General features: G+C 44.1%; 3 protein-coding genes across 6 annotated transcripts in view; 2 read left to right on the top strand and 1 right to left on the bottom strand.

The window, feature by feature from the left end:
- Positions 1–207: 207 nt before the first annotated feature.
- LOC110984046 (uncharacterized) overlaps positions 208–22,451 on the bottom strand; it is a 32,757-nt gene continuing 10,513 nt past the window's right edge. Inside the window, exons 5-12 of the mRNA XM_087131116.1 lie at positions 16,933–17,085; positions 15,982–16,158; positions 3,585–3,706; positions 3,344–3,443; positions 2,164–2,343; positions 1,886–2,041; positions 1,443–1,607; positions 208–987 (exon numbers count right to left, since the gene is read on the bottom strand). Coding sequence (XP_086987242.1) covers positions 695–987; positions 1,443–1,607; positions 1,886–2,041; positions 2,164–2,343; positions 3,344–3,443; positions 3,585–3,706; positions 15,982–16,158; positions 16,933–17,085 — 1,346 coding nt within the window. The 3' untranslated portion in view covers positions 208–694. The remainder of the gene's footprint in view (positions 988–1,442; positions 1,608–1,885; positions 2,042–2,163; positions 2,344–3,343; positions 3,444–3,584; positions 3,707–15,981; positions 16,159–16,932; positions 17,086–22,451) is intronic.
- LOC110984045 (uncharacterized) lies at positions 5,100–14,563 on the top strand. Of its 2 annotated transcripts, none has more exons than XM_022243839.2 (9): positions 5,100–5,275; positions 7,140–7,255; positions 7,837–7,962; positions 9,066–9,192; positions 9,853–10,024; positions 10,754–10,976; positions 11,385–11,541; positions 12,638–12,740; positions 13,517–14,563. In XM_022243839.2, the coding sequence occupies exons 2-9, from the start codon at positions 7,175–7,177 to the stop codon at positions 13,665–13,667; spliced, it is 1,140 nt and encodes a 379-aa protein (XP_022099531.2). In that variant the 5' UTR covers positions 5,100–5,275; positions 7,140–7,174; the 3' UTR covers positions 13,668–14,563. The 2 variants fall into 2 exon arrangements, with proteins under 2 accessions (XP_022099531.2, XP_022099530.2); XM_022243838.2 differs by having other exon boundaries at positions 5,101–5,275; positions 7,136–7,255.
- On the top strand, positions 16,154–22,355 carry LOC110984031 (uncharacterized). 3 transcript variants are annotated; one of them, XM_087131114.1, is made up of 2 exons: positions 16,154–16,835; positions 19,085–22,355. In XM_087131114.1, the coding sequence occupies exons 1-2, from the start codon at positions 16,742–16,744 to the stop codon at positions 21,013–21,015; spliced, it is 2,025 nt and encodes a 674-aa protein (XP_086987240.1). In that variant the 5' UTR covers positions 16,154–16,741; the 3' UTR covers positions 21,016–22,355. The 3 variants fall into 3 exon arrangements, with proteins under 3 accessions (XP_086987240.1, XP_022099510.2, XP_086987241.1); XM_022243818.2 differs by lacking the exon at positions 16,154–16,835 and adding an exon at positions 17,637–17,923; XM_087131115.1 differs by lacking the exon at positions 16,154–16,835 and adding an exon at positions 17,966–18,040.

Here is a 22,451-nt window from a genome sequence, read left to right as displayed (position 1 = left end):
CGAAGAGTCCTTCATCCACAACTTAAGGTTTGCATGCAGTGATATATGCTCAGTTTGTTTTCAAGTTTATTCATATCTACTCTTTCTTCAAGAAATATTAACGAATTGTTCGAAACTTTAAACATTTATATCACATAATAAGTGGGAAGTTGGAAGAAACTGAACGGGGCATTCAGAGAGAGACGTTGCATTGCAAAAACTGTGGAGTTAAATTTGTGTTAATTTAATGCCATGGTGTTATCATAGTACACCCATTACTCTTATGACTCCCAGGGTGTTAAATTAACACGACAGGTTTTACAGTTTTACAGGTTGTAAAGAAAATGAATTTCCAGAAAAATGGTCGATCGCAAAGTACACACTTGGAATCAAGCCCGGGTTGCGTTGGTGGAAGGCAAAACGAGGCAAGTACTCCACCCAGAGGTGGACCAACAGAGGGCGCAATTTTCTTAGCAACAGAGCTTCCATTGGGAAGAACTACACTTCGCTGGTTCATACTATGAAAAACAAAAAGAACACCCCCCCCCCACCATCAGCATGGCTCGTTTCAACCGATGAGGGCGGGGGTGCTCAAGAAAGATAGTCAACCTGACTTCAACTGTTAATTAAGGCTTTACAAGATGCTTTTAGCTACAGTTATTGAAGCAATAACCGGGCTGTAAGCCTGTACGAAGTGCACCGGGTATATCCAACACTACACACTCCGTACGGCTTCCTCTCCGCAGAATGAGCCGAACTGCCACGTCGCCGGCTGCCGTGAACTGAACCCGACGTACAGGTCGGGCGGTCCGCTCTCCGATAGGTCGTCCGTCCACTCCAGCAGCGGGCCGCTCTCCGTCGCCCGCCCCACCCGGAGGGTGGCATCAGCCTTGGTGACCCAGATTCCCCGTTCCGCGTCGGCGTTGAGGACGTCCACGATGCCCTGCTCGTCGTGCCAGGAGGCGCTGGCGTGATGATAGATACCGCTTGTCGAGGTTGTCGACAGAACTGTGAATATATAGAGGCATACCGAGTCTATTGAATGGAAGCTGAATCTTTGTAATCAATTTTAAAAGCATCAAACAAAACAATGGCAGAAAACTAGCCGTGTCATATCCCTGAATACCTGTAGACAGTGACAAATTCGACTGGTATGATGAAGCTGTAATCGGCAGTTCGACAAGATTAACATTCGAATATATTTTGCATAGTGCTTCAGAAATCTCAAGCGCTAAGAAACTGGAAAAACACCATTCAGCCTTATTCACATGTCCCTTCTCGGTTTTCTACTTTTTGTGGCTCCCATTTGAACCGGACAGTTTTCAGCTTTGCAGTAAATGACAAGCTTCCTAGAATCCAGTGAAGGGTTTGTGCCAAAGGTTCCTATTAAAGCCTTCCCCCTCCCCTAACTAACCCTTTTGCTCTGCTCCAGCCAGTGAAGCTAGTTATGTAGCCGTTCGTACCTATGGAGTAGACGGCTCCGGCAAGAGACTCGTCTCTTGACAGGATGAGTCGGATCGTCCCAGCCGTCTGAACGGTGAAATCCACCCGGAGCGATGAGGGGTTAAGGGGCTTGAATGGAAAGCGAGCATCGGTCACTGCGTTTGTCTCGTAGGTGGGGCAGACGACTGAAAAAAAACAAACAAACAAACAAAAAGAACAACTCTTCAGTTATTAGTCAGTTTAAGTTCGTATTGTTTAGTTTGTTTTTGCAACCATGCCTTGAATTGCACGATTGAAACGATTCGTGTCGTGTCGACTTCGAACTTGACATCCATTTCGTGCATGTTGCACTGTGTAGGCCGTGTCCGAATTTACTTGGCTACGGCTGGTACTAACGCGCAAGTCTACGGGAAACTAGCCTTAGCCGCTTATTTTTACGGTTTCCGACACGGCAATACATTACCCGAACATTTCAAGCCCACTGCTTTGGCCTGGCTACAGGAAGTGACGTCATGCCAGCTGCCGTGTCTGCACTGGTTCAGGTGGTCCTCGCAGCCTTGACAGTCCATGTGAGTCAGGTGAACAGCGCCCTCCCCCGTGCCAAATTGCTGGGAGAAGTCTGGGTGAAATGAAATGGCCAAAATCGTAAGAAAAACACATTGTGAGCATTTTGCACATAGTAATGAACGCACTTGCATTTTAAACAGTGGAATGACAGACAGGGAAAATTCGTTTACTCACGTGGGTACTTCTTACAAACAACGCTTTTCTTCTTGGTGGGCGGCTTTACAAGCCATTCGCCCTCTTCGTGCATTGCCAGGCATTGAAGTGAGTCAGCGTTCGGCACGGCGTTCAGTAGCACCGAGGCCCGGAAAGCAGGGAAGCTTCCATCCGACCACAGCAGAGACTTGCGATATGTACCTGTAGAGATAGCAGCAATTAGCAGCAAGGTTGAACGCACTCTAAAAATCCTGGGTGTGGTTGACACCGAATCCGGGGCCCGTCTGGTCCAAATCTTTTCCAGTCAAACAAGATTTGATCAACGAGAGGGAGCGGACCCCACGGCACCCGGATTCCGAGACAATTTCACCTCGGAATTTTTTTTTTTTTTTTTAGAGTGTGCAACATAGAGCTAGGCTATATGTAAAAACTAGAGCGCTGATTCATGTACAAAGTGTTGCCTACTTGGCCCTTGCACGTTTGTGCACAAGCCAAGGAAAAGTCCAAATTGTGTACAGCTTTTGTACGGCTATTTACATATCTGCGTTCGGAAATGATACGTCAACAAAGCCGATACGCGAAAAACTAACGCACACTCAGTAAACGGGCTTTTCATTTAAGCTGCGTTAACAACGCAAACGCGTGCGTGTATACGCTGCAGATAAATTTTGCCGAGACTCGGATTTTAGTGGTACCTGATGCGCGTTGCATTTAAAATGCATAATTCTATATTCGTTCATCTGATTTCGAACGTCTACAATCATGCACATGGCAAACAAATTGAAGTACTGCATATTGGTGGATTGAAAATGTGTGGACCCAGAGCGGCGTCAAATTTTCTCCGCTCGGAGAATAAAGAGTTTAAGCGCTCTCGTAATAAGATATAGCTCTACGGTGTAGACCAATACAAAGCACGAAGTACGAAGCACGAACCAGGAGCATTTTCGAGAATAATCCACATTAAAGTTCTGTCCGCCTTGACAAGAAGCACCCCTACATCGGTTGGGGAAAAAAGCCAAGTTGGTGGGAAGTCTTCATTCTCTCTGTATAAATGCGCCCGCAACGCATGCATTTCACAGCCGTGTGGGAACCAGCGAATTGCAATTGCCACCCGAAGGAGCCACTGTTGCTAGGAAAATTGCGACCTCTGTTGGTCCCGCTTGAACCTTATATGTAAAGTTGAATAAAAACTCGCACCTACCAGGCTGCTCGCCGCCATTGTGGGCACCGAGCCAGATTTTAGAGAGGTTGGGGAACGCTGTCCGGACAAAGTCGTTCTCGGATGACGTCAGAATGCTTGCCTGCGGGAGTGGGAAGAGAGATTTCCTGTCATTCCTGTCTTCGGTCCTTTGTTAAATTATTTATAAGACGAGTCAATTTTATTTTTTACTTTTTTGGGGGGAGAGGTTGAACCCTTTTTGTTTGATTCCTAAGTTCCTTACCAAATGAGATGCCGACTGGTGGCAGATGGCAGCAGCTTGCACATATTCCACGGTAACCTCAGCCTCGCTCCCCCAGTAGCACGACCCCTCGTGGAAAATCCAGCCCTGGTCGCACAAACTCTCTATCAAACAAAGCGCCACCGAGGACAGTTCAACAGAGGGTTCACAGTCAATTCGAGACTGGCCTTGATTCATTGGAATAACTACGCTGGCATGTCTGACGGAGGAGGGGGTCACACGAGGTGCACATATTCATTTGTAATTGGAGGGGACACTGACAGCAAAGTATCTATTAAGGCGGACGTTTCACAAGACAACGCCCTGTTAGTGACTGCCCAGATGACTCCATTAGTGAAACCTCCTCTAAAAGTAGCATTAGGGATAGTTGGAAGAGGTCGCGGGAACTGGATTAGGTCATGTATAGCGTTTGGTGGAACGAACATATCACGTGATTTCTGGCCATTCTGTGGATACCCTACCACCACGAACTATTGTGTTGCGGGTTTTTCAATTTGTGTATTTTATTTTTGAGACACTCTGTACTGTTGTAAAATTGAAAATTAACATCTTTAAAGCATGAAATCCTTCAGCCCCAGTGGAGACCTGTGCGGTCGGGTGAGAAAATACATGATATATGGGGTTGCCTAGGGATCGAATGTCAAAGGTCAGACGACGAAAGGCGGGCATTATGAAGTGACCTGACAAGGCATCCTTTTTCCCTGGCTTCCAAACTCGACAACGCAGCATGTGAGAAGGCGCTTCGTATCAAGAAAAAGTGTCTGCATTGCGTTTCTTTTCAACATGATTTTGAGTATCTTACGACCCTCGATCCAACAGCGCCGCAAGTGTGGTGTGCGTCTATCTGTCATATTTTGACATGTCTACTGATGATGGGCTCGCACCAAGCAGGACGAGAAGTTTATATTCCTGACGGTTGTACGTGCTCAGCATGTCGTCATGTCATCAGTGACGCAGTCGAGTACTTTTTGAGAACCAAGTTCTCTACCAAATATTTAACTAGTTAGAAGGGAACAAAGCTGAAGTACGTCGGCATTTGCTGGTACATGTACATGCATAAAGGTAAGATTACAAAGCAACTTAAGGACTTCAGACCATCACTGTTTGATTAAAATTAACTTGTTAGGACAAAAGTACTCGGCCGAGTACTTTCCGAGTACTTTTCTCCTTAAAACTTAAATTTTACGCAACTGGGAGTATCTGAAGTCTAACATTTATTTTGTAACCTTACCTTTGCACATTTACCATCAAATGCCTGTGCACTCTGGCTTTACTCCCTCTTACCCAGTTCAGTATTTTGCGGAGAACGTTGGTACTCGGAAAGTACTCGACCACCACACTGTATGTCATGTGCGGGCTCGAGAAAATCTACCACTGCAGACTAAAGAGCAAGTTCAACTGAAGGGCACTCTTTACATGAAAACATACTTTGACCCACAAGAATGTGGTTGGTAGATGATTGAAGAACTCCATAAACGGGGGACAAAAGGCCCAACCGATAATCTCGAGTCCCTGCGACATCCATGGGACATCATAACGCAAGTGTTCGACGGTCGCTCAGCAAATGAAACATTTCTGAGCACGGAATACCGGGCACGCTCGTTCACTCGATCTTGTGTCGGTTTTTTTCGCACGAAAAGAGCCGTGGAGCGCAATAAAACTCATACCAACAGGTAAGAGAGTTTCATGAAGGCTTTTAGATGATACATTTCCTGTGAGCACGTCGACGGCGTTGCTCATTTGCATTTGGTATTTGCAACTACGCTGGTGGGTTTTCGTTCTCTAATATTGGCACTACGCAGTCATTCATAGTTTGTCATTAACAACCTTTGCTCTGGTAAACCTGCAGAGAGCAGATTGAGTTTCTGAAAATGTTCTTTTCAGTAAGGCCAGAAAAGTTGTGTTGCTTTTACCCGACTGATGCCATGAAATCCTAAATTTCAATTATAGCAATGAAGAACACAGAGGGGAAATAATCTTGCCAGCAAGAGTAGATCCCGGAACTGTTAAAAGTTTTGTAGATTATTTTATGGCTTTTCTGGCGGCTTAGGCTAAGCTTTGGGGCTTTTTACATGCTTTGGCAACGCAGAGAAATGAAATAGGGTAAAAACTTCAATTTTTTATTTTTATTTAATTATTCTTATTCTGTTTTTCGGGGGTGGGGCTCAGAGAATTTTTTTATGTTCCGTTAATTATTTTGACTCCGTTGGGGGGGGCTGGGTATGGCCCCCTTTGCCTTCCTCTGATGATCTGGCCTTCCTTGTCACTGACGGGTTTTTTTTTTGGCAGTGATGTTTATTTCTTTCAGTAGATACAACACATACGTTAATTATACATTTCGACAAATATATTTGTACGCGCGAATAGGAGGTAGGGCAGGGCAGTGGTGCTTAAGTACGGTTTGCCAGCGTGTGTGATTATATGCTACATAGGCCTAATATGTTTTGATGAAGTTTGATTTTAAGAGACATATTTTCCTTTAAGTAATATTCAAGAGATGGGTATTCATTTGTTTTGTTTGGTTTCATCTATCACGAAGTGAAGTAGGGAAAATGTTACTCATAAAAATGAACTTCAATAAATATAATTCTCAAAAACAATCTCGAGAACGATAGCAGTCCATTTTGTGCGCCATGCAAACGGAGCTTCGGGATTAGATCGCCTTTATTAATGAGTTCCAAAGTGTGACGTCAGCTGCCATATGACAATTACGCTGTATGTGTACAGAGTGGTCCCAAAAAAGTGAAACATAAAAGCCGTCAGTTAATTTGGTCACGTTTTGAGCTTTTTTACTTTAACTATGTAACTGTGTGTTTGCCGTGAAGTAAGAGCAAATAGCACAACGTGCAAATAGCACGTGGTCAATAGCACTCTCAGTTTCACTGCTTTCAAATGTTACGCTGTTGGATTTTGTGTTTTGCTTTATGCAGGTGGTCTCCTTGAGCCATGTCGAATGTGATTGTAATTTCTGAACCTAAAGTGCTGCAAATGAGTTTTTGCCATACCGTGTTGCAAACAATATGGTGTCTGGTGAAGAATGACTGGACGAATTCCAAATCCGTACGATTAGAAAGCATTACGCTTCTTCTTACACTCCAAACACACCAGGGTCAGATTGACCCGGAAGCTGGCTCTGATTGGGTGCGACCCGTTTTGGGTCATATTTGACCCAATGGGACCAAATTTTGGGTCAATCTGACCCTGGAATTTTAGAGTGTATGGCAAACACACGGTTATAATATACAAAACTCAACATATCCAAATTGATTATTTTATTTCGGGATTCATTTTTTTTCTGGAACACCTTGCACAGTTTGACTAGTTGGATAAACACGATCGACTCACGTCCGAGTATTTTTTTGCACGAAGCTATTACCATTAGTGACACAAAACGTGACGTGGCCAATGACACTCTCAATTTCACCGATCAAGAAACAGTTTCAGGACAGTGTTCTGTGCTTTACACCAATTGAATTACATCTCCGCTCTGTTGGCTCTACCACATTTGTACATCAGAGATCTCTTGTTCTTAGGCAGGATAGGACCTGAGCCTCGGGCTCCCGCGAGCAAAAATGGCGCAGTCCATCGAAATCAAAGAGAAGAGCGTCCCCACCATCGACTGGGACGTCTGGGCGGAGACGCCAGGGCTGGAGGTAGGGTGGGTATATATAATTTGCTCCGGAGCTGGCCCAGGATCGAAAAAAACGGACAAGTTGCAAATTTCGAATTGTTTATGTTGCTATTTGCTTTATGTTGAGTCCAATTAGACTCCCGTCAAGCAGTACTGTTGTCGGGCCAATTTAAATGTGTGACGTCAGTTGCCATATATAGTTATGATTCAACAAATTGACTTGTCGGCTGAAAAAGACATTGCATCGGCAAGGGCAAATGGTCAATAATTTGCTTTTTCGTGTGACCATTATTTGGTTACAGACAAAGTGACGGGTAGGCGTAGACTCTCAGCTAAAGTTGAGCTAGGCTTACTAATATTTGCAGTCAACAGGGTGTACGACCCGCGACTAAGCCAGTTCGGTAGAAAAACACACACACAAGATCATTCGTGAATAAAAAACGCGCTCGAGTCCACGTAGAGCCGCGCTGATAGGGCAGACCTTGTGCACGCGTCCGAATGACCTCAGACGAGCTTCATTATGGGCATGCGCTGTTGGAATACCAAACTGGCTCCTCCAGTTTCTCGTAAGAATGGAAATTAATTGGCTCTTCGTGCATTTAGCAATTTGGTCAAGGGTCGAAGCTGGAACTCATCGATGGTGGCGTCGTCAACTACGTTTACCGAGTGCGGAGCGACAAAGACAAAACACAGACGGTCGTGATTAAAAACAGTGAACCGTATGTGAAGGTAAGTAAAGATCACTCTCTTTTGACGCCATCTTTGTACACTCTAAAAAAAAAAGTTGGTCAAACAGTGTTGGGATTTTGTAATTTGGCCAACCTTGGTTAAGGTTAACACATTGTTGGTTAATTTCCATCACTGTTGGGAAGAATTTGCACAAGGTTGGGAAGTTGATATTTACACCAACATTGGGCAAAATAATTATCGACCCAAATTTGACCAACCTTTTTACAGAGTTGGGAAACTTACAACTGCGTATCAACGCCAACAGGTGCTTATGCGCGGGATGTGCAAAGTGTTTTATACTTGCGCGCACGTTGGTCTAGATATCTTCGAAATACAGAGCGTATTCGAAATCCCGTTTTCCCGGGTTGTTGATTACGAACACCGCAGAGCAAATGGAGTGTAGCTACGCTTAATTCAAGATAGCAGTTGCTATTTTTGACGGATTGAAAAAGAAACATGATATTATTTTGCGATCTTACCAAAAGTTAAATCCCAGAATATCAATATAAAATGGTCAAGGTAAATTTTCTCTCCCACAGCTCTGTATATAAGCCTTCGGTTATATTTTTCCTATCGTGAGTGCATTCTAGTTTATGTACCAAAATCAACATCAGGTTGCGGTATGTGCTTATGTCCGCCATCTTTGTTCTTGACGTTCTCCATCCACTCTCAAGTAAGTGGGGAGTGAGAATCCTGTTCACGAACAGCTGTCCACGAACAACGTTCGCGTGTTGATTCTCGGCATTTGGAACCCCGTTTTCATGTTCATCCAACACAAGAACGCGGTTTTGAATACGACCACAGAGCGCCGATGCACGCCACAAACTTTGAAGTCAAGAACTCACGGCAAATCTGTAGGACGTGATGCATTCAACTGAGACTTATTGCCATCGCTCGAAAGTACGGTCAGGTTGAAGCAGGTCAAAATCTCTCGCTACCCTGGGCGGTGCACTCTTCATTGCCGAAAAGCTCCAGTAGTTCGGCTCTACTTCGCAACAGAACGGCTTTTGCCCTCATCGTTAATTAAATGTTATGGCGAATACCCTTGAAGAAGGTATCAAGAACTTCACACAGTTTGCAACGTACAACTCTCTTTTCTGCAGGGGTTCACCATGCAGCCGCTGAGCCCAGAGAGAGCGCGGGTTGAGTTCTGGGCAATGCAGAAGATGGATAGCCTCGTACCAGGTTCGGTTCCGACACCTTACCTGTACCAGCCGGACTGCAAAATCAGTAAGTCCAGCACTCGATACGTTGCAAAAAGGTCCCTACTTGGGCCTAGATCAGTGAATATCGAGTCAGCAAGATCACAAGGTTTACTAAAGAATCATCGATCACGATGACAGTTTTGCCTGCGCAATAATGAATATGTAGGTGCACGCGACCAAATAGCGTATTACGTCCTCATTGACAAGATATGTGGCTTTAACCTCTAATTCAAGTCTCGAGAGGGATTATACTCAAATTTCGGCACGCGTGTAAGTTGAGATCCCACCAACCACTCTCTCCCACAACCATATCTTAAACAACATGTCAAACGGATCACAATGCTTTGCCGACTTCAACGGCATCGAAACGCACCGAAGTCAAATATGTTTACCAAAGCTATCCACCGTGAACAGAAGCGCCCCTCGTCGGTTGAAAAGAGCCATGTCGGTGGGGAGTCTTCCTTTTGTTTGTAGCGATGTTACCGCAACGCTTGCATTTTATATACTGGATTGTGAACCAGCGCAGTGCAGTATAAACTAGAGGAGCTTATGTTGCTGGGAATATTGTGTCCCGATCGAGCAAATAGGGCATCAATGCTCCCGCATTAAAAAAAGTAGAGCCTCCCTTTCACACTCTCCTGTCCGTTAAACCCCGTTGATGAATGAATTATGTTCTTGCTATCAGTGGTCATGGAGGACCTGGGAAGCTATCAGCTTCTGCGTCAGCAATTGAACCTAGGCAAGTTCGACACCTCCCTCGCCCGGAAGCTGGTTACTTGCATTGCTAAGCTCCATCGTGCTACCCACAGGGAAACGGTCGACGAGACCACACACATGGAGATGGTGCAGTTCTGCACGTGAGTTGTCTCAGATATTATTTATCACGCACAAGTTGATAAGTATTCGTCAATTTTAGGGGTCGGTTTTTTTTCGACGGAGTTTTGATGCAAGAACAAACCTCTATCGCACTCTTCCCATCATCGTGGGTGGGTGGCTTGATACGATAAATTGCCATCAGTTTTCAACTTGATCTCGACCCAACCAAATGTTGCTTTATAACCTTGTGGAGAGCTAGGATATTCGCCGTTTTCTCGGGCACCTTCTGAATACTGTTCACGAGATGCAGTCGCTCTGGCGTCCTCTCGAAAATAAAGCTGCATCCGATTCTGTTGTCTACAGCTAGGTCTAGGTCCTCGCCCATAGGAAATGCATAGAGATCCGCTAACATAGGCAGAGCCTCCGCTCTGGGAGCCATTTCAGACGCGATCTAAGTCTCGATCAAACTCCAAAGCCTTTCACAGATGTGGTTCTAAAACTCAAAGGGATAAAATGCAAATAACCTTACCTCCAGTAACCAGCATGCATTCAGAACACTTTTGAAGTCGAAACACTTTAAGACCATCACAAGACCATCTCAAGACCAACACCGGACCTCCAAGTCCATCCTCCCCTTCTAGTGAAAATTCAATGAGCTACTTGTCACTGCATGGTTTGTGGCTTGGATGGGGATGGTCTCGACTACATCGCTAATACACAGCCACCGCGACGTTCACATTAATACAGGTGCTTCATATTAATTCCAACAGCTTGAATGACATGCAGTTCATTCGCACCGTGTACCTATTCGACGACCCATTGCAAAGGAAGGGGGATGGGCAATATGCCCAAGAGATGGAGGCGTTCACCCGGGACGAGGTTTTGCAGTCCAACTGGCTCAAGCTTCGGGCGATAGACATCAACAACCACGACTGCCTAAACCATGGCGACTTCCACCCCAGCTCGGTCATGGTCAAGGAGTCCTCCATCAAGGTGAGTGTAAGACCAGAAAGAGATGCTACCACGACACGAGACAAGACTACTGCTGTAAACATTTTGATCTTGCGTTCATCATGCAAAATGTAAATTACAGGCCTAGGCAGTAATATAGTGTAATAATTAACCAGCGTAAACCGATTGGATACACTCCTTTTGCTTCATTCCCACGTCAAGTCAACAACAGGCTAAGATTAACGCGAGGTTGCGGTATGGAGAGGTCTTAAAGCATAGGATAAAACATTTCAGTTAATTAATTAAAACTTCATATTTTATCATTCTATCGTGTTCTGTCGTGGTTTCGTACAATTTTGGTTCCAGATCATACACGAAATATAATAATTCAGATGCCTCTTCTCGACTCGTGGCGTTATCACCCTTTTCAAAATGTTGTACCTTGAACAGATTTTTGACTTCGAGATGGCGCACATGGGGCCGGCTGCCACGGATTTGAGCTACATGCTCTGCAACTTTGTCAAGTCCTTTCTCGACCACAATTACTACCCGCTATCGGAGGGTTCAACTTACCACGACCGGCTGAAGAAAGCGATAGATGACACAGGTGGGTCGGGGAATCAGCCATTGGATGGTCAAATATTTCCGCTAGAAGAGAGCCATGAGATTCAGGTTCCATTCAGAGTGTGATGAAAATAACTCCTCGTTACGATCGATGAAAATGGGCACTTGGCCGTATACATTGACGGTTCCAGAACCAATTTAGAGGGCTGGAACAAGTTCTTTTTGGAGGGCCAGGGTACAAAATTAAGATTTTTTTGCAATTGGATTTTCCAATAGACTAGTAGAGTCCACAGTCAAACCAGCTTCCATCGAATCAGGTAGGGTTGGCAGACGGTACGGAGTATGCACAATCATCTGGTTATCTGAGCAAGCATATGCATGCAGCGCCTGCTCGTTGGTGATGGGCAGAGGTTGATTATTTATTAACACTGTGGGAAATAGATGCTGTTTACTTCAACAGGGAGAAGCTTTGGATCAAACGCCTTTGTACCATACAACCCCATGGCCTGAACATCCAAGAGGGAAACTACTCATTAACACTCTTTTCTTTCCCTGTCGTTTGCCTGCAGATTATGCCCCTCCCACTTGGGGTCCAGTTCCATCCATTGTATTTTTTTCTTTGATCTCTTCCCACCTTCCATTCCTTTGTTGTTCAACCATGCCTTCCACGCAGTCCCCTTTATCCAGCCTGCAGCTTTCTTGACCTTTCCTTTGGTCCTCTTGCATTCATCCATACTTGGCTGATTCTCCGTTTGCCTGTTTGTCCTGTCCACTTGTCATTTTGCCTTTGAGAAAGATTCTGCTGGGATCGGAACGTCAGGCCCTCCATACTTTGAGATTTGGAAATAAATTAACTTAAAAGGGTTCTTGAATTTAAGGTTTGGTCATGTATCTCACTTTGTTGAACCAACATGAACATGTCCACTTTTTTGGTTAGCTCAGCGTTGAATAGTCAATCCCAAATGTTGTAATTATCGCCAGTTGCGATCAAAGTGAAGTTTGTACTACGCAAACACTACAGAAACTCGTTTTAACAATTAAATTAAACTCAATATTTTCCCCAGTTGCACACTGTTACCACACGTACCGATAAAAGTACGAGCGCATCCTTAATTCGGATTATACCTTGTACCTCCTAGTGGATTCCTATTTCTCAGAAGCTATGGAGTATCTGAGTGAGGCACACTGTACCCGCACGATATCAGAAACCGCTGGCTTCACCGGCGCAAGACTAATCCGCAGGTAAGTTGCGCAGTTATGGGTTAGAGAGGAATCCACGGACATTTCACGAGACACTTCATCTGGCCACCTTCAGTGGGGTGAGCACTGCGTAGGGCTTTCAGACAGAACGCGACTGGATAGGAACAGAGGCTTCGTGCAATTAGAACCTTTCCCTAGTGACATCACGATTGTGCTGGACCTATGATGTGTTGTGATGGTAATGAGTGCATAGTGTTGTGATGGCCCTCAACCTATTCAAGATAAACTAGTCAAGCATGTGGCGTTTGAATGTGCGCTTGCACGTGGTTGAAGCTGCCCGTAGGAATATATGCGATCACCGCGGCCAAGGCGGTCCACACATGGTGGGATTGTTTCCATTTAGTCACATGGGTGAAAAAGGTCTATAGCGGTCACAATGCTTCATTATACCGCCATTAAAGCTGGCCACTGATAATAACCAGTGACGCACCATGGTCACCGGAATCGTCTGTAAGACCACGGCTTGCAGTAACATACCGGTTTACGGGGTGAATTGAACCGTTCAAGCGGGTGACTGTGGTGTGATCCTGTGTTATCGCTAGTCGAAGTAGCCGCTTAATTTCGGCTCGTCAGCATTTCAAAGATTTTACTTTTTTGAACTGCTGTTTTGAAGTCCGTTCAGAAATGAGGTCAGGTGCATTACTTCTAGCTTTAGAGACTCAGATGATTACTGTTTGTATTTCAAGAAAACAGCTTGGAGAACCATCAGATATTCACATGATACCGTTTTATTTCAGGACCACCTTTTTTTCCTCTAGGGTCTGGGGCTTACGGGAGCCGGACGAGGATCTAATCCAGCCACTGACTGACCAGGGCTGCTTGCGGATCGGGACCCGCATGGTCCGCGACTACGAGAAGATCCGCACCACTGAAGATCTCAAACGATATGTAATGGACATGCACGAGTAACGTCTACAACAAAGTAGGCAATAAAACTAGCGCTTCCTCCAATTTACTTGGCTATGGCTTGAAATTGCACACAGCTCTATGAGAACAGATTTACGCGGCATCCAAGTACCGGTAATTCGGACACGGCCTAAGTCTGGATTATGAGAAACAGTGGCTTTCGAAGCATTTTGTAAACACAGCGTTCATGCACTGCATCATTTTATCAATAAAATTAGCTGAAAGGTAGCAAGTGGTTTTGTTTGGAATATAGTCTCTTACATATAACAAATTTATGGCACCATTGCAGCTTTCTTAATACATGTTAACAACTTTAGATTTAACCATATTCTAGTTATTACAACACAGCGAGTTTGCTTAGCAAAGGTCAGAGTTTGGTTCAAAGATGTCCGCGTATACACGTGACCACGCCTGTTTGTTTCACATATCTGGCGTAGACATCCCTTTATTCTCCTGTGGTTCAGAAAACTCGGGCAAAATGCTCTTTTTTTCGCTCTCTGATAACTCCTTCGCGCTGGATTTTCGAAGGTGATTTCCTGGACTATTCCTCTCCATTCGGCTACGGATAACCTGACCTTAAAATGCCTCTCAAGCTATTTTTCAGGGAGGGGAAACAATGCGTGGACAATGTGCGAGTCCGCACAGCGTCCTCTAAGCACACAATATGCGGAATTCGCTTGCGCCGGTGTCCACACTAAGCATGCCTCGCTTACACAAGCGGTCCATCATGGGGAATTTCTTTTACTTTTGCATGTTGTGGTATTTGATAGTTACTGAATATTTATAGAACTCTTTGGGTAACAGCGTTAGTGTCTTTTTATTCAAATGTTGTGTTTTGTTTGTGTTACGTACTTGCATATAAAGTTTTACATAAAAAATGAAAACCGTATTGGATTGTGCTTCGTTGTATATGCATGAATACATTCATATTAATTAAATTTCACGTTTAGATTTTGAAGGCATTTGGCCATTTTAATTAACAAAGCCTTTCCCGACAAAACGTTCCCAAGACACAAAACCGCCGCCAAAATCTGATTTAATGTTCAAACCAATAAATCTTAAAATGCCCTCTTATAAATCTCCTTTCTAATTTAAGGAGTACCGATTTCGTGTTGTTTTACACGGCAGGAGGGTGCTCTGTGGCCACGCCTCCCCCGATGAAGTCATTTCTGTACATCAAAAATGACTGATTGTGCAAACAGTTCTGAAACCTATTGTCCAAAATAATTTTAAAAGTGCATGCATTTTGAATCGTACCTGCGTGTTCAACCACACGAACGCTCTTTACATCAACATAGAGAGATATCTTCTTTATTCTGCCAGCGTATAGCCTACTGTCAAAGCGACGCGATAACCTTTCGTTGACATCAGACTTCCTCGCGACACAATACACAATACACTGGAGATTTTAAAACACCGATAACAGCCTTGTTGCGTTTTGTTTGTTTCCCATTGTGAAATACGGCGCAAAATGCAAATAACGCAACAGAGCTCGGCTGCAGAGGTTGTAGTTTTCTGTCACAGTTAATGATATACCAGGCACAGGGTGCAATTTGGCATGGTTTCGAAGCCGCGCTTTGATATGAAGGATGTATCAGGGCAGCTGTTACAAACAGTCGGGTTGGTTTGGTTTGGTTTGGTTTGATTTGGTTTGGGTGGGTTTGATTTGGTTTGGTTGGGTTTGGGCGGGTTTGGATTGATTTGGTTGGGTTTGGTTTGGTTGGGTTTGGGTGGGTTTTGTTTGGTTTGGTTGGGTTGGGTTGGGTTGGGCTTGGTTTGGTTGTGTTTGGGTGGGTTTGGTTTGGTTTGATTTGGCTTGGTTTGGTTTGGTTTGGTTTGGTTTGGTTGAGTTTGGTTTGGTTGGGTTGGGTTTGGTTTGCAGCCAATCCTAAATCAGCAATAAGCCAGGCATGCGCATAATCCATCGGTGTGTTGTATGCCAATCATTTAGCGGCCTCCGTATTATGGATTTCCTTTCTCTCCGAAACCAGACAGTTACTCAATCGTGTCACGAATTCAACTGATTCTCGATCCACGGCAGCAAGATGGAGACTTCCCCTGATCACATATGAAGCAAGATATGGGACGGAGAGCACCCCCACACCTTTGTGTTGGTCATCTCAGGACTTCTTTAGAGACATCTAAGGGGATGTGTTAGGTAACAATAGTTTAGAGCGTGTATATGGATTGGACATGTAGGGGCGTACCCCTCCGTCCCATATCTTGCTGGGTGTACCTGATCAAGTCCTCTGCCTGGCTTGCTCAGTAAAACCCTCAGGCAAAGGTCATTCCTAAGCTAAAAATAAACCAGGCTTACCGAAGCCAGGCTCCAGGTATGCCGGAGGAGGCTCATATCCCAGGGTCCTGCAGGCCACGTCAGTGTCCCAACGTTCCCAGCCGTCGCTGCACACCGTTCCCCAGAGATCGAGGACGGTGCTGTAGACTTCCAGTCGCCCCTCCCCGGGACGGGACCCGCCCACCAATCTCCATGGTGCTAATCGAAGTAAAGGAGAGTGTATCGGAAACCGAACTTCAAATAATGATAGAGGCCGTAGCCTAGCACAGAAGACCAAATCACTATTCACCCATGATTCAGGACAAACGATTGTTTAATCTTGCTATTGTCAGGCCTAACATGATAAAATTAATATACACTCCGGAGGGGCGGGGCTTAGATTTCAAGCCATGCTATAAGATTTACTAGAACATTGTTTTCAGTAAATTGATTCTGAACTAAACAAAACCAGACTTGTCCAAAGCAAAGCCCACACTCGAGCATGTCACGTCTTGATTTAAAGATAATGCGGGTGATTCAGAATACTGCGTCTCCTACAGTTTGCAACACGTTAACCAATCACAGTGTGGGAAATCTGCCAACCTAATGTGCGTTTGGAAACTCTTAGAAGGGCATTGTTATGAATCGACCGTATAACGGAATGTTATTGACTTGGTTAGCATGTTTGAAAAAGATACTAATTATGCATTTAATAGTGGCCAAGAGAGGGCGCAATTTTTCTAAGAACAGACGTTCATTTGGTGGGGACTGTACTTCGCTGGTTCACAAACAACTATGAAATATGCGTTACGGTCCGGTCGCTACGGGGGTGCTTCTGCTCAAGGCAGACATCAGTAACCTACACACATTCCGATTTCAAGGATATTTTGCAACTTGTGAGTGTCATTATAAACTTCGCTTCCCTAACACATTATTAGACCTTTCTTTCATTCCCTCTAGTATTACAGAGACATCTTTAGCATACAATCTTACCTCCGCAAGAAACACTTTTGCATTGGGCCGTTTCGCTGTTGGGCCCCGGGCAATCAGTGCGATTGTCGCGGCAGGTCCTGACGCGATTCACGGTGCCGTAACCACACGAGCACGCAGCCGAGCACGATCCGGCGTCTGTCCATGCAGACCATTCTAATGAGTGAAAGAATAAGCTTTTGTCTTTAATTTGGTATACACGATTGTTGCACTAAAAAACCCTGTTATTGTTAAAAAAACAACACTTTTAATTTGACCACAGCAAATGGCGTTACTTCACGTCGCTGGGTTACTTTACATACCTACAAGTAGTATAATATGTTAACAGTGACACCAACAGTGTTGAAATAACACCAAAATGTTTAACACGAAGAAAAGCGCTCACATGGTCCTCTAATAACACCAGGGGTGTTAAAGGTAACTGGTTTTGAAGTGTAATTTCTTTGTTGATGTGCTTGTTTCAACCCCATCCCACCAGATACTGAAGGGAAAATATCAGAATACACACCGTGCACAAAAGTATAACCGATGGTTTATTTTTAATGCACACAAGTAGGTTGTCAATGCGTCCACAGTATTTAATAGGCCTACACTGCACCAAGTGAATGAACGGGGAGCCTCCCCCCCCCGCCACGCGTTAGAAAACTACGGTCTTGACAGCATCGGTGAAGTTACCAATATTTTGCCATCAGTTTAGGAATGCATGTTTCTAATTCGTGTGTGGTGCAAGGAATAACTCACTTCCTCAAAGAAAACTTGAAAACTGGACTCACTAGTTGGACCGACAGTGAAACGACCGGGAACAAGTCAACTGTCACATGTATGTGCTCTAAAAATAGACGCTGGGTTTTTCCGGTAATGAGAAACCGTCCCTGTGCAATGCTATAGACTTACCACAAAATGTCAACACGTTCGCCAAATAACGTTACAAGCTACAATCCCGGCATACTACATTTGTACTTTGACTCGGCCAAAATTCAGTTCCACTGTTGAGGTGAGTTTTTATTTGGACGAAATCACAGTTTGTTGAATTCGATTCGCGGCGACGGAACTTTGGTCCACATTCGCCCACTATATACATTCTATTATGCGATCTGCGACGTGGACACATGTAGGAAATGAATTTTGTTATTTTTGACTCCCACGAAGGCCGTCACTGACATGACCTTTGTTGGTGTCACACATACTGCCAAACTTGGTCCGTTCGTGTTTTGTAATGTAATTGGCAAACACACAGTCAGTGCTCTGCAACTTCAATTCAAACTAAGCTTGTCAACCTAAAAGATTCTTGCAAATTTGTGTAGGACAAATGACTGTCATAAAAATAGGGCTTCACGCATGAACAAATGCGTCTCCAGAATTTTCAGGCAAATCGACGAAAAAACTATTAATTTGGGCCAATGACCCATCTCTCCCGGCATATATACAGGCGATTAACAATAGTATACGCCTCCAAGAGTTTGCAGCCCGTTGGCTAATCACGACGGGCAAAATCTGTCGACCTTTCCAAACGCGCATTGGGTCGACTAAGGTCGCGCATCGTGATTGACCACTATTGTGCATCGCTCGTATTGTGCTCTGAGGTAAAATATCGTACTCTATGTTTCTAGTGGGCTTTCATCCTCGATCTTGAAAATTTAGAATCTTCCTGATCTCTTATAGGGTCCACTGGATTATTTTTTATCCCATTACGTGGACTCATATATCAGTTATTTCAGGGATACCCAGCGAGCTGTGCAGCAATGATTGTGGCTATCATGCCAACAGCGGCGATTCAGTTGGAATTGGTATACACGTAGATTAAGCAGCATGCCACTCGGCTTGTTCTAAAGACAAAAGTGGGCAGTTTTGACACATGGATAGGTTAAATTGCACAGAAACTTTAAGTACTCAGACCATACAGAAGTGGTAAAGAGGTCCTATTCATTTTGTGATATGACTTGTGAAGCTTTCCGTGGTGATAGTGAATATACTAATTTAAGGAGAGAGTTTGCGGTGACATCAGTTAGACAGATTGCTTCTAAGAGGACGACCAGAGTGCACTGGCAACAGTGCATAGTCGAAACGTTTAATATACACTCGCCGTTTCTTATCAGAACCTTACCTCTTGCTAAAGAGGTCTGACCACCATTAGTTTATTCATTTATTCTTGCAGATTTCTTCAAAACAATGGCCGTAGCTTCAGTCAAATCCGTGCTGGGTACAATCAGCCGAGGGCACCTGGAATGCCCGATTTGTTGTTGTCGTTACACCGATCCCAAGATACTGGATTGTCTGCACAGCTTCTGCCTGAACTGCCTGGAAGAACTCACCGGCAGACAGCAAGACAAGGCAGACCATATCACTTGCCCCGTTTGCAGACAGGAAACTGCAGTACCAGACACCGGATTACAAGATCTGTCCACCTGCTTTTTCCTGAGTTCCCTCGTCGATGAAATCAACAAGCAAGAACGACTTCTTGGAAAGGCGTCTGGAGATCGTCTTACTTGTGAGGAATGTGATGAGGGTCTAGAAGCCGTCTCTCGGTGTGTAGACTGCAATAAAGTCATCTGCATAAAATGTCAAGAAGCCCATGAACGCTTGAAATCCATGAAAAACCACAGGATCGTCAGACAACTAGGACAAATGTGGCCAGAGATTACTCCAGCAGACCTCAGAAAAGATGCAGCTCCGCTATGTACCAAACACAAGAACCAGGAACTGTGCTTCTACTGCGAGACATGCCAGACGTTGGCTTGTGGAAAATGTGCTGCATTAGACCATCGAACAGCAGAGCATGAATACAGGGATGTTGCTGATGCAATTCGGTCTTTTCGTGAAGATGTCGATAAAATTCTGGAGCAATGGGAACAAAGCAAAGAGGAATTCAGAACTGCTGACGACTCATTCCAACATGCAAGAAACAGGTTGGGAATCATGGCCGACCGAGCTTGTAGAGACATTACCGCCAAAGAGGAAGAAGAAATTGCCAAGATTAAAAACAAATCCCGCTTACTAAGAGATAAAGTAAGACAAATCAAAGAACAACGAGACAAGAAGTTTGAGGGGGATCAGAAAAGCAACCGTGACCAGATCAACCGAGCTGAGCAAATCGTAGCGACAGTCAACGACCTGATGGAGCAAGCTGACGACTTTGAGCTTTTAGACCTAAAACCCAAGGTGATGCACAACTTACAATTCCAAAAAGGACTCGAGCTTGGAGAGGTAAAGCATGACCTTTCATTCATCGGGGTCAAATGCCATGATGTCGTGAAGAAGTTAGATATCGGTGAAATACTTCCAGAGGAGAAATGGCAACTGAATTTGGAGTTTGGAAGAGAAGAATGGGAAGATGGAGAAATGCATTGTGTTGCAGACGTTGCTTTTCTGAGTAGTGGCGACATTTCAGCAACAGACACAAAGAAGGAACAGGTAATGATTTTTAATTCAACTGGTGAGTATATAACAATTGTAAGTCGCAGAGAATTAGAAAAACCCCAGGGCATTGCTACGACCTCCGATGACTTGCTTCTGGTGTGTGATGGAAAACACGTGAAAGTGTTCGACTCCAGTCTTGAATTCGTTCGGCAGTTTTCACCGGCACAGGAAGATACGGAAGGTTATGCTGAGAGCGACCTTGGCGGTATCGCCGTGGACAAGGAGAATCGCATTGCTGTAGCAGACTATGGCAGAAAGTTGATATCTCTCCACAACCTGGATGGGTCCTTGATTTCAATCATCGAGCATCACCTGGTTGATTGGGATTTAGCTGTTGGCGTTCAGGAACGGCTTATCTTCACAAACTACGACGAGAATGTATTGATTTGCACGACCTACGCAGGAAAAGAAATATTCACTATTAGCACCTTATTTGACGGGGAACCTGCGCGGCCTTTAGGCGTGTGCTGCGATGAAGCTGGTGATATCTACGTCGTTGTTGATACCATGGCAACTAGAGTTAGTAGAGTCCTTCATTACACAGGTGAAGGCGTTTTCGTCGGGCAGGTGACTTACGGACTTAACTTCCCGGGCGGTTTGACATTTTCTCCCAGCGGAGATCTAGTGGTAGTTGACATGAACTCTGTCCGGATCTATCAGCAGGTGTGAGCTTGATCAGGTTTGATAATTTCATAATTGTGGTCACAGCACTGTGGTCTGAAATTTGAAAGATTATAGATAGGTTTCGCGGTTGTGTCTTTTCACCGACCAAATCAGAGGTAAACTTCGTTTGACACGATTTTTTTTATCACCAAAGAGAGTAAATTAATGTTTCAATGTGAAATTTATTTGTCACTGTTTGGAATAACCTCCTGAGCGTAGTTTAAGCAGCAAATTTCTCAAATCAAATTTTGCTACCAGCAGACTGGATTAAAATATTTGTGGTGCTTCAGTATCATGTGACCTCTACCAAAGACCTGTACTCAGGAAGGGGATCGAGGGACGGACTGTAACCTTTGGGGGGAATGGGAGGTTCGTTTTCTTTTTGTCAAAATTTAAAGCCGGAATATGTTCTGTTTTACGCAATTGGTTTTTTTCCATGAGACGCTCACCAACGGTTTGTACGGACAACACCTTTGAAGAACAGCAACGGATCACAAGGATATTAAGGCATATTAAGGGACGGACTGTGTACTGGTTGGGAAAATAATAGAAAGTTCTTCCAGAATTATTCGTCCCTGCTCTGTAGCTGAAGCTTTTGTTTGGCATTCATGCAAACATGACCCCAAAAAATGACTACACATTACTTTGTGTCCGTGATCTCCATGGACTCCTCCATAACGGCACGGAATGAAGACATAATGACGTTTTTTTTCTCTCAGAAGAAGTAAATCTGCGCGATCAAATGTCAGTTCTCTCTTCAATGTAAATATTCTCGAATAATCAGATATTCAACTTTAATTGGCATGGTTCATGATTTCTCTCCCCTTTATAGGTGTTCTTAGCGTAATAATTAGAAAGTAAGTTGCGGCATATGAACTGCTGTGTTGTCTTTTTATGACTTTTGTTGTACAGTGTGTTATATTCATGAAGTTTTCAATGGAATAAAACTTAAACGTTGGATTCGACTGGGGGGTGAACATTTCTGTTGAATGCAACAGTTGATTAGTAATGTATGTGCCCATTTTCAATCAGATGATTATTGATTAAATAAATGATTTTTAGCTTAATCTTTCATGCAATGTGAATATTCAAAGTAATTTTGTGAGACGGTTGAAAGAGAATGCTAGGGATGAGAGACTTTGGTGGAGATTATTATTTTGGTGGAGGGGTAATTATCTTTGAATTATATTTTGTGATCGCTTTCTTTCATCATTGGACCCTTCTCTGATTAAGTTCAGATTGAAGGCACGTTCGTCCAGAGATCTGATTGTATCGATTTTGAATTAATTTCACTTTGTTAATTGTTTATTGGTGTTTAGCATTATGATTAAATCATGCTTAAACAACTCATTGTTTATCGGCCTTTGGAGATTTTTTGCATGTTAGACAGCAAGCGAAACATTTGCCCAGTTTGCTTTCAGATGTCTTATGTACACTGAGTG

The sequence above is a fragment of the Acanthaster planci genome, linkage group LG21, assembly GCF_054643075.1.
Source record: "Acanthaster planci isolate LZ-2023a linkage group LG21, COTS_SCS, whole genome shotgun sequence".
Classification (NCBI taxonomy): Eukaryota; Metazoa; Echinodermata; class Asteroidea; order Valvatida; family Acanthasteridae; genus Acanthaster; species Acanthaster planci.
Note: the sequence above shows the minus strand (reverse complement) of the source record. Positions and strands in the feature narration are given on the sequence as shown.

Coding starts and splice junctions, on each gene's coding strand:
- LOC110984045 (XM_022243839.2), top strand. CDS start 7,175: ATGGCGCAGTCCATCGAAATCAAAGAGAAGAGCGTCCCCACCATCGAC. Junction 7,256..7,836: donor CGGAGACGCCAGGGCTGGAG/GTAGGGTGGGTA, acceptor TCGTGCATTTAG/CAATTTGGTCAAGGGTCGAA. Junction 11,542..12,637: donor GAAAGCGATAGATGACACAG/GTGGGTCGGGGA, acceptor TGTACCTCCTAG/TGGATTCCTATTTCTCAGAA.
- LOC110984031 (XM_087131114.1), top strand. CDS start 16,742: ATGCGTTACGGTCCGGTCGCTACGGGGGTGCTTCTGCTCAAGGCAGAC. Junction 16,836..19,084: donor TCAAGGATATTTTGCAACTT/GTGAGTGTCATT, acceptor TTATTCTTGCAG/ATTTCTTCAAAACAATGGCC.